General features: G+C 50.2%; 1 protein-coding gene across 1 annotated transcript in view; it reads right to left on the bottom strand.

The window, feature by feature from the left end:
* The window catches only part of LOC144605131 (suppressor of cytokine signaling 2-like), a 30,630-nt gene extending 17,950 nt beyond the window's left edge, over nt 1-12,680 (bottom strand). Inside the window, exon 1 of the mRNA XM_078420203.1 lies at nt 12,515-12,680. Within this exon, the coding sequence (XP_078276329.1) occupies nt 12,515-12,650 (136 nt within the window). The 5' untranslated portion in view covers nt 12,651-12,680. The remainder of the gene's footprint in view (nt 1-12,514) is intronic.
* Between the last annotated feature and the right edge of the window lie 2,216 nt (nt 12,681-14,896).

Below are 14,896 nucleotides of genomic sequence, written 5' to 3'. Positions count from 1 at the left end.
AAATAAAAGATTTTATTTCATCCTTTGCTCTGTTCACGGTCACACTTTTGAAAACGCTTGTTTGATATTACTTTTAATTGGACTGTTCCAATCCTCTAGTTCCATTTGTTAATGTTTGGTAATGAGCACTCTTCAGGTTTTTGGCAATTTAGTTTAGAGATACAGCGCAGAAACAGGCCCTTCGGCCCACCGGGTCCGCGCCGACCAGCGGTCCCCCATATTAACATGATCCTACATTTCTTTTACTTTTACCAAGCCAATTAACCTACAAACCTGTATGTCTTTGGAGTGTGGGAGGAAACCAAAGATTTCGGAGAAAACCCACGCAGGTCACGGGGAGAACATACAAACTCCATACAGACAGCACCCGTAGTCGGGATCGAACCCGGGTCTCTGACGCTGCAATCGCTGTAAGGCAGCAACTCTACCGCTGCGCCACCGTCAATATATCTGTTGTTTGCATATAATTAGATGAATACACTTTCAATCAGTCTTAAGTAGATTTTGTGTGTGTAAGAAGGAACTGCAGCTGCTGGTTTAAACTGAAGATAGACACAAAAAGCTGGAGTAACTCAGCGGGACAGGTAGCATCTCTGGAGAGAAGGAATGGGTGATATTTCGGGTCGAGACCCTTGTTCAGAACCCAAAATGTCACCCATTCCTTCTCTCCAGAGATGCTGCCTGTCTAATTATATCTAAACAACAGATAAATTGATGGTGGTACATAGTGTCATATGAGGAAAGATTGGAAAAACTAGGCTTGTATTCACTGGAGTTTAGAAGGATGAGAGGGAATCTCATAGAGATGTATAACATTATAAAAGGATTGGACAAGCCAGATGCAGGAAAAATGTTCCCAATGTTGGATGAGTCCAGAACTGGGGGCCACAGTCTATGATTAAAGGGGAGGCAATTTAAAACTGAGGTGAGAAAAAATCTTTCTCACCCAGAGAGTTGTGAATTTGTGGAATTCGCTGCCAGAAGGCAGTGGAGGCCAATTCACTGGACGGATTTAAAAGAGAGTTAAATAGAGCTCAAGGGGCTAGTGGAATCAAGGGGTATGGGGAGAAGACAGGCACAGGTTACTGATTATGGATGATCAGCCATGATCACAATGAATAGCGGTGCTGGCTCGAAGGGCCAAGTGGCCTCCTATTTTCTATGTTTCCATGTTTCTATGGAATAGGATGTACTCCCATGTGGAAGAGAATGGGCTAATTAGGGACAGTCAGCATGGCTTTGTTAATGGCAGGTTGTGTCTAACTTGATTGAGTTTTTTAAGGAGGTGATCGATGAGGGTGGGACAGTGGATACCATCTACATGGATTGTAGATAAGGTCCCCCATGCTCCACCGCTGCCTTCACCTGATGTCCAGGAAGGCCCGGCAGACGGCATAACCGGGAGGGCGCCACTGAGGACATCGAATGCGAGGAGCGTGGGCTGGTAGGAGGGAGGTGCCTCCAGCACCTTCAAGGTCACCTGAAGGAGGCGCCCCCGGGACACAAAGATGGCTGGGCGAGGAGAGGAGAGGAGAGGGACGTCGGTGCGCGGGCCGATCCGGTTAAAACATAGAAACATAGAAAATAGGTGCAGGATGAGGCCATTTGACCCTTCAAGCCAGCACCTCCATTCATTGTGATCATGGCTGATCATCCACAATCAGTAACCCATGCCTGCCTTCTCCCCATATCCCTTGATTCTACTAGCCCCTGGAGCTCTATCTAACTCTCTTTTAAATTCATCCAGTGAATTGGCCTCCACTGCTTTCTTCTGACAGAGAATTCCACAAATTCACAACCCTCTGGGTGAAAAAGTTTTTTTCTCTCCTATGTTTTAAATGGCCTCCCCTTTATTCTTAGACTGTGGCCCCCGCTTCTGGACTTGGACTCCCCCCAACATTGGGAACATTTTCCTTGCATCCTGGTTGAAGGCGACGGAGGAGGCCCTGCAGGAGCCTGGGGCTTTCCCGGATCAGGAACTGCTCCAGCAGACCGAGCAAGCGGGCCGACCGGACTTTGGACTTGGTCGAACCATGGCGCTAAAACATGGCGGCACCCACATGTGTGAATATGCAAGAAGAATTTCATTGTGCAGTTGCATATATCTGACAAATAAAGAAAGCACCGTTGAACCATTTAACATCTGCTAAATAAGTCAAGACTGTAGACTGGTTCCATCCAAAGCAAATGGCCATCCTAAACAAATTGAAGAAGCCAGGGAATAGAAATTTAACAAAATCCCTCTCTAGACCCTGTCAAGCAATGCAAACAAGTCCTGGGCATCACGTAGGCCAATTGCTTTCCACAAAGCCACTTAATTTTGTTGTTGCATTTAAAAGAATCTGCTATAAAGCTCAAGGGTCAAGAACGTTTCATTGTCATATGTAACAAAAATGGAACAATAAAATTCAGCAGCACAGTACAGCAGCTCTGTAAACACGGTACTCGTACGTAACACAATAAACAAAAGGAATTTCAATATATCATATCATATCATATCATATATATACAGCCGGAAACAGGCCTTTTCGGCCCTCCAAGTCCGTGCCGCCCAGTGATCCCCGTACATTAACACTATCCTACACCCACTAGGGACAATTTTTACATTTACCCAGCCAATTAACCTACATACCTTTTTTTTATTTTTTATTACTCCAATGCAAAAGCTTGATGCAACCAAGACAGTTCGTGCTTAGTTAGTATTGAAAGCACCTTATGAAACATAGAAAATAGGTGCAGGAGTAGGCCATTCGGCCCTTCGAGCCAACACCACCATTCAATATGATCAAGGCCGATCATCCTAAATCAGTACCCCGTTCCTGTTTTTTTCCCCTTATCCCTTGATTCCGTTAGCATTAAGAGCTATGTCTAACTCTCTCTTGAAAACATTCAGTGAATTGGTCTCCACTGCCTTCTGTGGCAGAGAATTCCACAGATTCCCAACTCTCTGGGTGAAAAGGTTTTTCCTCATATCAGTCCTAAATTGCCTAACCCTTATTATTAAACTGCGACCCCTGGTTCTACAGTGTCAGGACCTACAGTGTCGGGGTCTACAGTGTCGGGGTCTATAGTGTCGGGGCCTACAGTGTCGGGGCCTACAGTGTCTGGCCCTACAGTGTCGGGGTCTACAGTGTCTGGCCCTACAGTGTCGGGGCCTACAGTGTCGGGGCCTACAGTGTCGGGGCCTACAGCGTCGGGGCCTACAGCGTCGGGGCCTACAGCGCCCCCCCCCCCCTAATACGGGACAAACCAATTGCGCCCAAAATACGGGATGTCCTGGCTAATACAGTTGGCTAATAGACAGTTGGCAACACTATCTGGAGCATAGTTGTAATATTGGGCCATCGTGTAGATCAGGCCCTTTAAATGTTCACATAGTCAGTAAGAATCCAAATAACAGCAGTTGTTTGACATGAGGCCCAACCTTGTGACGGGCATTTTGGAATCCAGATTAATGATTAGCTTGTTTTTCCTCTGTTAGGATTTGCTTTGCCTCAATAACAAAATGTGACAACTTGTGACATGCCCATGTGTAATTTAACAAATAAATCAAAAGGGCCTTTTGGATAAAGAAAAAGAGAGATGGGCAGCAGCTGCAGGCATGGCATCTGCCCTATCAGACCGAACCTCACGAGCAATGTTTCCAATAAATCTCCCATTAATTATGATTTACTACTTCTGGCCTTTACTCCATCTGATTTCAGTTCAGTCCGCAATAGTTCTGTAGAAATCATTAACTAGCCACAGGTGAGGCTTTGTAGCCACATCCAACAATGTTAGCAAACAAAAATGTTGTAAACAATGAAAGTAAAAATAATGTGCATGTACTGTGTTTTTTTTTTACAAATTAACATTGATTTTTAGTAAACATCTGTGCGTCAGTAGCCAAAGACATAATATATTTGTTAACTGTTGACAAAAGATGCCTCTTTTACTTTTTGCATTTTGTGCCTTCTTTGAACAAGCAAATAAAGATTCACCTTGTAACACTCCCCGCCCCTCCCCTCAAGGTTTACTGGGCCTGTCCTTTACATCTTGGTGACAGTGCTGGGGCAGTCTTGATTGGTAACGGTGTCAGGGGTTATGGGAATGAAGGCAGGAGAATGGGGATGAGAGGGAGAGATAGATCAGCCATACTAGCACTACTATGAAAGTGTGTGATGTTGACCTAAGGTAGCTGAGAGGTTGCAGTGAACACAACCCCATTCTCATCAATAGAGGTACTGCAAAGATAGTCAACAACTTCAAGTTCCTAGGATCTGTACGACCAGCAACCTAACCTGGTCCCTTCACACTGATGTGCTGATCAAGAAAGCACATCAGAATATTTACTCTTGGACATCTGAGAAGATTCAGCATGTCCACAAGGATTCTCTTGAACTTCTATAGATGCACGATGTAAAGTATTCAGGCGGGATGCATCTCAGCCTGGTGTGGCAACTGCTCTGCTCGAGACTGCCTGAACTTGCGTAGAATGATGAACACAGGCCAGTCCATCAGCTCATTACTGAACGGCGGCACGGTGGCGCAGCGGTAGAGTTGCTGCCTTACAGCGAATGCAGCGCCCGGAGACCCGGGTTCGATCCTAACTACGGGTGCTGTCTATACGGAGTTTGTACGTTCACCCCGTGACCTGCGTGGGTTTCTCTGAGATCTTCGGTTTCCTCCCACACTCCAAAGACGTACAGGTATGTAGGTTAATTGGGTTGGTAAATGTTAAAAGAAATTGTCCCTAGTGGGTGTAGGATTGTGTTAATATGCGGGGATCGCTGGTCGGCACGGATACGGTTGGCTGAAGGGCCTGTTTTCGCGCTGTATCTCTAAACTCTAAACTGAATCGCAATATAATCATGAGGAAGACGTGCTGGTGCCTTTACTGACGTTTAAAGTCTGGCATGTTACCAAATACTCTTACAGACTATTACTGATGTACAGTAGAAAATATAGTTGCAAATGCACAGTGGTGCAGCTGGAAGAGCTGCAGCCTCAACAGCAACAGAGGACTAGGTTCCATCCTGACCTCGGATGCTGTCTGTGTGGTGTTTGCGCGTTCCCCGTGTGAACGTGGGTGTCCTCCGGGTGCTCCGGTTTCCTCCCACATCCCAAAGACGTGCAGGTTTGTAGGTTCAAAGGCGGCCGTAAAATTGCCCCCACATGTTTGGGAGCGAATGCGAAAGTGGGATAATATAGAACTGGTGGGAACGGGTGACCGATGGTCATCGAGAACTTGGTGTGGCGAAGGGGCTGTTTCCATGCTGTATCGCTAAACTAAACGTGAATTGGGGCAGCAATTCAAATGCACAAGAAGTTGCAGAGATTTGAGGACACAGCCCAGTCCATCATTGGCACAGCCCTCCCCAACATTGAAAGCACATACATGAGGTGCTGCCTCAAGAGGATGGCATCTATCTTCAAGGAGCCCCACCACCTGGCCATGCCTTTGTTTCAGAAGCCTGAAGTCCCACGTAACCAGCTTCAAGAACAGCTACATTCCTGCAACCATCAGGTTCTTGACAGAACACCTTTTGTGCTTTCATGGACTCAGTCGTAGAGACATGGAGTGATATATGGAGTGTGGAACCAGGCCCTTCAGCCCAACTTGCCCACACCGGCCAACATGTCCCATCTGCACTAGTCCCACTTGCCTGTGTTTGGCCCATATCCCTCTAAACCTGTCTTTATTTTTGTATAGTTTAGGGATACAGTATGAAAACAGGCCCTTCCGCCCACCGGGTCCGCGCCGACCAGCGATCCCCACATTAACATTATCTTATACCCACGAGAGACAATCTTAACATACACCAAGCCAATTAACCTACAAACCTGTACGTCTTTGGAGTGTGGGAGGAAACCGAAGATCTCAAAGAAAACTCACGCAGGTCACAGGGAGAATGTACAAACTCCGTACAGACAGCATCCGTAGTCGGGATCGAACCCGGATCTCCGGCACTGCAGGCACTGTAAGGCAGCAACACTACCGCTGCGCCACCGTGACTGCCCTCTCCATATACCTGTCTAATTGCTTCTTAAACATTGCGATAGTCCCTGCCTCAACTACCTCCTCTGGCAGCTTGCTCCTTACACTCACCACCCTTTGTGTGAAAGGTTTTACCCCACAGATTCCTAATAATTATTTTCACCTTCACCTTAAACCTATGCCCTCCGGTTCTCGATTTCCCCACTCTGGGCAAGAGACTCTGTGCATCTGCCCTATCTATTCCTCACATGATTTTGTACACCTCTATAAGATCATCCCTCATTTTCCTGCGCTCCAGGGAGTAGAGTCCCAGCCTGCTCAACCTCTCCCTATAGCTCAGATCCTCGAGTCCTGGCAACATCTTTGCAAATCTTCTCTGCACCATTTCAAACTTAACAACATCTTTCCTGTAACATGTTGCCCAGAACTGAACACAATATTGTTTTGCACTAATTCTTTAGTTTAGTTTAGTTTAGTTTAGTTTAGAGATTCAGTGCGGAAACAGGCCCTTCAGCCCACCAGGTCCGCGCCGACCAGCGATCCCCACACATTCACACTATCCTACACCCATTAGCGAAAATGTTTACATTTATACCAAGCCAATTAACCTACAACACTGTACGTCTTTGGAGTGTGGGAGGAAACCGAAGATCTCAATAGACAATAGACAATAGGTGCAGGAGGAGGCCATTCGGCCCTTCGAGCCAGCACCGCCATTCAATGTGATCACGGTTGATCATTCTCAATCAGTAACCCGTTCCTGCCTTCTCCCCATACCCCCCTGACTCCGCTATCCTTAAGAGCTCTATCCAGCTCTCTCTTGAATGCATTCAGAGAATTGGCCTCCACTGCCTTTTGAGGCAGAGAATTCCACAGATTCACAACTCTCTGACTGAAAAACCCACGCAGGTCACGGGGCAAGAACGTACAAACTCCGTACCCATAGTTGGGATCGAACCCGGGTCTCCGGCGCTGCATTTGCTGTAAGGCAGCAACTCTACCGCTGCGCCACCGTGCTGCCCACAAATATCTTGGTTTTGCAAGTCTTTTCTTTTCACTGTGTTGTATAATTTATGTACAACATGGTCTGTGTGCTGTCTGGGTCTGTGTGCCTGAGATGCTGCTACAAGCAAGATTTTCATTGTATCTGTACCTCACTGTACTGTGCATTTGACAACACACTCGGCCTCCTTCCAACCAGTCCACCTTCATATTGCGCTGCATCAGGAAGGCTGCAAATATCGACAAGGATGCCTGCTTTCCCTTTTCTCTGCAGAGAGTGGTGGGTGCCTGGGACCTTCTGCTAGGTGGGGTGGTCGAGGCAGATACGACTATGGCATTGAAGAGGCTTTAGATAGGCACATGCACTATGCAGTGAGTCAAAGGACATGGATCACGTGCAGGCAAATGAGCTTGGTTTATCTTGGCATTATGTTCAGCACAGATCTAGTGGGCCGAAGGGCCTGTTCCTGTGCTGTACTTGTATATGCTCTATGTACTGGGAGAAGATGTAGGACCTTGAAAACTTGGGAAATCCAGATTTTCTAACTTCAAGTAACCCTTGCATTCCCCCTCTCTCCATCTCTGCCCCTTCCTAGTTCTCTGACCAGTCTCGCTGCCTCCGAGTACATTCAATCTCAGTTTACTTTCCTGTTATCTTCTCTCACCTGCATCTTCCTTGATCTCTATCCCCTTTGTCATGTTTTCACACCTTACACTTCCTTATCTATGGATCTCCCTCTCCCCTGACATCGGTCTGAAGAACGGTCTTGAACCAAAACGTCACCCATTCTTTTTCTCCAGAGATGCTGCCTGTCCCGCTGAGTTACTCCGGCATTTTGTGTCTAACCCAGATTTAAGAATAGCTTTGTCGCCACTGATATCGGATTCCTGAACTATTCACCTCTCTCACGTTCTCTTTCAGGAAGCGTTGGCGCATATTCTCACTCTTAACTCTTTCTCATTTGCTTATTCTGTTATTTGCTCTTCAGTTGTTTTTTTGTACTACTTCCGATTGAACCACAATCTTTGCACCATTCTGCTGTTTTGCATTTGTACTTATTGTATTCATGAGCTTCAAGCAAAACAGGGAGGGGGGGGGAGGCGAGACAGCGGCAGGAATCAGCGTTCTGCCGAAGCGGAGGCTGTTCCAGCCCAAACCATTGGTGGGGCAGAGCCTGTGAGGGAGACTGGTGAGTATTTATGGGTTCACTTGTTAATATTTGAAGTTTAGGGAAAGTGTTTTTAAGTTGACATCTTTAAGGATTTTAATTTTAAATGCACCGTTACGTGTTTTATCTTTTTTTTAAATAGTTTATGTTAAATGGTTAAATGGTTGAAGTCATCATAATTCTATGCACGCAACAGGTGAAAGGCAGTAAACTGCAAGAAAGAAGAATTGTCCCACCGAGTCCGCACCGCCTAGCACGATCCTGCACACACGAGGGACAATTTACACTTGTACCAAGTTAATTAACCTACAATTTTACAAACCTGCGCTTCTTTGGAGTGCGGAGGGAAACTGGAGCACCCGGAGAAACCCCACGCGGTCACGGGGTACGAACGTACAAACTTCCGTTTGGACAGACAGAGCCCGTGGTCGGGAACGAACCCGGTCTCCGAGACTGCGAGCGCTGTAAAGCAGCAACTCTGTCGCTGTAATTAGATACACAATCAGCTGCATACCCGGTTATAACGGAGTCTACACCTCCCCGCGTTAAATCTGAAGAGAGACACACAAAATGCTGGAGTAACGCAGCGGGTCAGGCAGCATCTCCGGAGAAAAGGGGAACAGGTGACATTTCGGGTCGGGACCCTTCTTCAGACCTGAAAATTTACGCATTTCTTTTTTCCTCCAGAGATGCTGCCTGACCCGCGGAGTCACTCCAGCTTTTTGTGTCTCTCTTCGTGAGAAACCGGTATCTGCAGTTCCGTCTTGCACTGTAAACCTGAAGAGACGGAGGCCCAGCGAATAACGGAGAGCGGTGCAAGGACATCGAGCCTGTGGGGAGCTCGTAACAAGACTAAACTAAACCGCATGTTAGGTGTGGAGAGGACTGGACTGCTGATGCCGGTGCACGCCGAAGACAGGTGTACACGTATAAAAGGACTGGGCAAGCTAGATGCAGGGGAAATGTTCCCAATGTTGGGGGAGTTCAGAACTAGAGGTCACAGTCTTAGAATAAAGGGGAGGCCATTTAACACTGAGTTGAGAAAAAAACTTTTCCACCCAGAGAGTTGTGAATTTGTGGAATTCTCTGCCACAGAGGGCAGTGGAGGCCAAATCACTGGATGGATTTAAAAGAGAGTTACATAGAGCTCTGGGGGCTAGTGGAATCAAGGGATATGGGGAGAAGACAGGCACGGGTTACTGATTGTGGATGATCAGCCATGATCACAATGAATGGCGGTGCTGGCTCAAAGGGACGAATGGCCTCCTCCTGCGCCTATTTTCTCTGTATCCATGGACACAAGATGCTGGAGTAACTCAGCGGTCAGGCAGCGTCTCTGGAGAGAAGGAATAGGTGACGTTTCGGGTCGAGACCCTTCTTCAGACCGTATTTGGGGTAGTTGGCCTTGTCCGTTGGAACAATATCACCAAGGTGCGACAGGGAGGCGAGGGTCGGAGCGGCCCCGAGGGAGTGTGTGGCCAAGTGCCTGCAGTACCGTCTCTGGATGGAGAGGGTCAGTGGCCCGCGGCACAAACCCACCCACCCACCCGGCCACACACTGCTGGGAGGCAACATGTGTCGGAGGGAAACTGGGTAGAGTTGCTGCCTCACGGCGCCACAGACCCGGGTTCCATCCTGACTCCGGGTTCTGTCTGTACGGGGTTTGTACGTTCTCCCCCGTGACCGCTTGGGTTTTCTCCGGGCGCTCCGGTTTCCTCCCACATCCCAAAGACGTGCAGGTTTGTGGGTTAATTGGCTTCGGTAACATTGTGTAACATCATCCCATGTGTAAATGTGCTGGGATCGCAGGTCGGCGCCGACTCTGTGGGCCCGTTACCGCGCTGCGTCTCTAAACTAAACTGCAGATGCTGGTTTATGTGGGAGACAGACATAAAGTGCTGGAGTAACTCAGCGGGTCGGGCTGCATCTCTGGAGAACAAGAATAGGTGACTTTTCGGGTCGGAATCCTTCTTCGTGTTGAATGAGGTCTCTTTTTCTCCAGAGATGCTGCCTGACCCGCCGAGTTACTCCAGCACATTGTGCCCATCTGACGCTGGGAGACGGCGGGCACGTCTGGAAGGTGAGCACGGTCTACTGGCGTTTTCAGTCGCCTGGTTCCCGTTGAACGCAGTACCCCGCGCCAGCTTCCACTTACACACGACATTTCAAAGCGGAGGGCAGCGCTCTCCACTGGAATCCAGCTAGCCGGCACAGAAACCGGGATGGATATTATAGACAATAGACAATAGGTGCAGGAGTAGGCCATTCAGCCCCTCGAGCCAGCACCGCCATTCAATGCGATCATGGCTGATCACTCTCAATCAGTACCCCGTTCCTGCCTTCTCCCCATACCCCCTCACTCCGCTATCCTTAAGAGCTCTACCCAGCTCTCTCTTGAAAGCATCCAACGAACTGGCCTCCACTGCCATCTGAGGCAGAGAATTCCACACCTTCACCACTCTCTGACTGAAAAAGTTCCTCCTCATCTCCGTTCTAAATGGCCTACCCCTTATTCTTAAACTGTGGCCCCTTGTTCTGAACTCCCCCAACAGCACTGGATGGAGTGGGAATCGACTTCCCTCAATGCGGCCGGGCTTTTGGGATAAAGGAAATAACTCAAAAATAGGGCGGCGCGGGAGAGCTACTGCCTCACAGCGCCAGAGACCCGGGTTCAGTCCTGACTATTTGGCCCTTCGAGCCAGCACCGCCATTCATTGTGATCATGGCTGATCATCCACAATCAGTAACCCGTGCCTGCCTTCTCCCCATATCCCTTGATTCCACTAACCCCTAGAGCTCTATCTAACTCTCTTTTAAATTCATCCAGTGAATTGGCCTCCACTGCCTTCTGTGGCAGAGAATTCCACAAATTCACTGATTGTGAATGATCAGCCATGATCACATTGAATGGCGGTGCTAGCTCGAAGGGCCGAATTGACTGCTCCTGCACCTATTGTCTATGTATCTATGGATCTATGGATTGAGTTGCTGCCTTACAGCGCCAGAGACCCGGGTTCGATCCTGACCACTGATGATGTCCGTACGGAGTTTGTACGTTCTCCCCGTGACCTGCGTGGGTTTTCACCGGATGCTCTGGTTTCCTCCCACACTCCAAAGACGTACAGGCCTTTGTACAGACTTTGTACAGACGTACAAAGACGTAGGTTAATTGGCTTCGGTTAAAAAAAAATGTAGATTGTCCCAAGTGTGTGGGATGGTGCTAGTGTACGAGGCGAACGCAAGTTGGTGCGGATTCGGTGGGCCGAAGGGCCTGTTTCCGCGCTGTATCTCCTGAAACTGTGCGCCTTTCCCAAATGGCCCCCTCTCAATTTCCCTCCCTGTGTGCTTATATTTTCGATCTCACTTCATCTCTTTAGGAAGGTGGAAAATCTGATGTCACCAATTTCATTTAAATATGACTTTATTTCATATCCACTCATAACTCAACTCTTGGCCCATCCCGTTACTCTAAAGATTTTATTTAAAACAAAAGCCTCCATAAGTTTGAATAGATAATGTCGTTTCAATCGCTTTAAAACGTCAAACTGGCGGCCAGGCCATTGAGCTTTGACAGTAAGATTTGCAATGTAACAAACAATGTACGAAAGGAATTTTAGAAACAAAAAAATAGATTAACACAAAGCAAAAACGTCTCTGTTGGGTAAAATGGACGAATGGAATAACTTCAAACGCGGCCGCAAAGCAAATATCTATAATTCCCGCGTAAGATTCAGCGAATACCACGAATATTGCACCGTGTAGCGGTCATTTTTACTGTTTGTACAGGTATCGCTATGTTTTAATCAACAGCAGCAAAGGGCGGTGGAAATTCTGTAAACAATTGTTCAGTCAACTCCGCCAAAGATCGAAGCGTGGGATAGCGGGACGTAGAGTTACTGCAGAGAGAGTCCATTCCCAAAAGACTTGTACAATTAAAAAATCACGAATGTTTATGTTTCTTTTTGTTGTAAGTGGGGTTAGCGGTAGAGCGGCTGGAGGTGGCTTTAGTGTGTGTATGTGGGGTGTGTGTGGGGGTGTGTGTGGTGTGTGTGGGGGGGGGGTGTGTGTGTGGGGGGGGGGGGTGTGTGGTGTGTGTGGGGGTGTGTGTGTGTGTGGGTGGGGGGGGGGGTGTGTGTGGTGTGTGTGGGGGTGGGGTGGGGTGTTTGTGAGTGTGTGTGTGTGTGGGGTGTGTGTGTGTGTGGGGGGAGGTGTATGTGGTGTATATGTGGGTGTGGTGTGTGTGTGTGGGGTGGGGGGGGGGTGTGTGTGTGTGGGGTATGTGTGTGTATGGGGGGTGTGTGGGGCGTGTGTGTGTGTGTCACAGGTGCGTTGCAAGGGGAGGTGAAGGTGTTTGCTGGAGACCCACCTGTCCTCTGTAAATCAGCCATGGCCGCCGAGATGCGGTCCCGGTCCCGGTCGCTTTCTGACCCTCTCGGCTGCCGCTGCGGACCCCGCTCACTCTGCATCGAATTCACATCGTCCGCCGCTCCCGGGCAAGTCATTGGGGCTGAAAACTCCAACGAAAATGGCTCTCCAAGTTTCAAACGAGGGGAAGAAAAAGCCTCGCTCTCGCTTGTATTCCAAGAGGCTTCCAATCCACGGGAAGCGGGGTTTGGTTTTGCAACGACAAGTATCAACGACTCGCTCCCTCCCTGAAGGCAAGGACGCGAGAGGGAGAGAGAGAGGGAGAGGGAGGGAAGGGTAGAGAGAGGCTCAGGGAGAGAGAGAGAGGGAGAGGGTCAGGGAGAGACAGAGTGACAGGGAGAGACAGAGGGAGAGGGGGAAGGAGAGGGGAGAGGGAGAGGGTCCGGGAGAGGGAAGGGTAGAGAGAGGCTCAGGGAGAGACAGAGGGAGAGGGAGGGGTAGAGGCAGAGGGAGAGGGAGCTGTGAGGGAGACAGGATCAGGGAGAGGGAGGGGTAGAGGGTCCGGGGACAGTCCTCGCCTGTGGTCACCTGCCGGGGACCCGCGATACTCGGAGGGCGTCGCTGTTGATGTGAGTGAGGGGACATTGCCAGAGTTCATGTGCTCCGGATATGAACCGGAATAATGAGATTGCTACTCGCTCCAGCCCGGCGGAGACAGACACAGAATGCTGGGGCAACTCAGCGGCTCAGGCAGCATCTCCTGATGGCGTTTCGGGGTCGAGACCCTTCCCCGGCCGGGGTTTGCAGTCGGGGTTGTCGGTGGGTTGAGTTACATAAACCCCCTGCGTGTGTGACACCCCGAGGATGTGCGGTGAGTGTGTCAGAGAGAGTGTGCCCACGTTTGGAGCAGCGAGACACTAGTTCCAGTTAGTTTACTGGAGAGACGGCTTTATGATTTGTCTTTCTCTCCAAGCTCAGCATGATCGATAATCGCAGACAGACACAAAGTGCTGGAGTAACTCAGCGGACAGGCAGCATCTCTGGACAGAAGGAATGGGCGGCGGTTCAGACTTTACGCCCATTAACGAGCGAGTTTGCTGAGAGCCGAGCCCTGCAGAGGGACCAAACGGAGGGCTCTCCAGCCCCACAACTGCCTGAGGTTCCCCTCTCGCCTCTAAACGGACGCTCCCTGCTTTCACATATTTCTCTGACCCGGGATATTTGACCTCGAAACAGTGGCGGTCCCCACGAAAAGGAAACGCCATTCACTGGGGGGTTGGCAACAACAACGTCGGCGTGACGGTGGTGCGGGGAGGGAGGGGGGGGGGAGAGAGAGAGAGGGGGGGGGAGCGAGGGAGAGAGAGAGAGAGAGAGAGAGAGAGGGGGGGTGAGAGAGGAGATAGAGAGAGAGAGAGAGAGAGAGAGAGAGAGAGGGGGGGGAGAGATGGAGGGAGAGAGGAGGGAGGGAGGGAGAGAGAGAGAGAGGGGGGGGAGAGGAGAGAGAGGGAGGGGGGAGAGAGGGTTGTGTATGGAGGGGAGGGAGTTGGTTGACGAGGGGAGGGTTAGAGAGAGCAAGCGGCAATGAGGTCAGGCACTCTGCCCGCTCTACTCCAGCCTTGGTGCGGGGATTGCGGGAGGATTCTCTCCTCTCCTCTCCTCTCCCCTCCCTTCCCCTCTTCTCTTCTCCTCTCCTCCCCCCTCTCCTCTCCCCTCCTCTCCTCCCCCTCCCTCCCCTCCGTCTCCTCTCCTCCCCCTCTCCTCTCCCCCCCCCCCTTCCTCGCTTCCACTGCAAAGCACCAGCGGCTTTCCAGGGAACTTTCCAAGAACTGGGTCCCGTGACGAGGCTGGCCGACATCCAGCCTTAAAGCAGGTGCGGCGCCGCGTCCCTCTCTCTCTCTGTCTCTCTTCTCCTCTCTCCCCTCCCCCCCCTCCCCCCCCCCTCCCTCTTCTCTCCCCTCCCTCTCTCTCCCCCCCCTCTCCTCCCCCCTCTCTCTCCCCTCCCTCTCTCTCCCCCCCCCTCTCCTCCCCCCCCTCTCTCACTCCCCCCTCCCTCTCGCCTCTCTCTCTTTCTCTCTCTCTCTCCCTCCCCCCTCTCCCTCCTGCTCCCTCTCTCTTTCTCCCCCTCCCCCTCTCTCTCCCCCTCCTCTCTCTCTCTCTCCCTCCCTCCCCGTCTCCTCCCTCTCTTCCTCTCTCTCTCCCCCCCGCCCCTCTCGTTGCGAGGCTTCCAGCCGCCACCGTTTCCTGCCTCCCTTTAAGGCGAGGTGTTTCCATGAATGTTTCGAGGTGAAGGTCAGGGCTGGGGAGAAGTCTCCGCCTTTTTGTTGGTCGCGATGGCAAAGGCGGGTGGTGGGAGGGAGGGAGGGAAGGAGGGATGCCGAGTAAA

This window comes from Rhinoraja longicauda, chromosome 23 (genome assembly GCF_053455715.1).
Source record: "Rhinoraja longicauda isolate Sanriku21f chromosome 23, sRhiLon1.1, whole genome shotgun sequence".
Lineage (NCBI taxonomy): Eukaryota > Metazoa > Chordata > Chondrichthyes > Rajiformes > Arhynchobatidae > Rhinoraja > Rhinoraja longicauda.
Note: the sequence above shows the minus strand (reverse complement) of the source record. Positions and strands in the feature narration are given on the sequence as shown.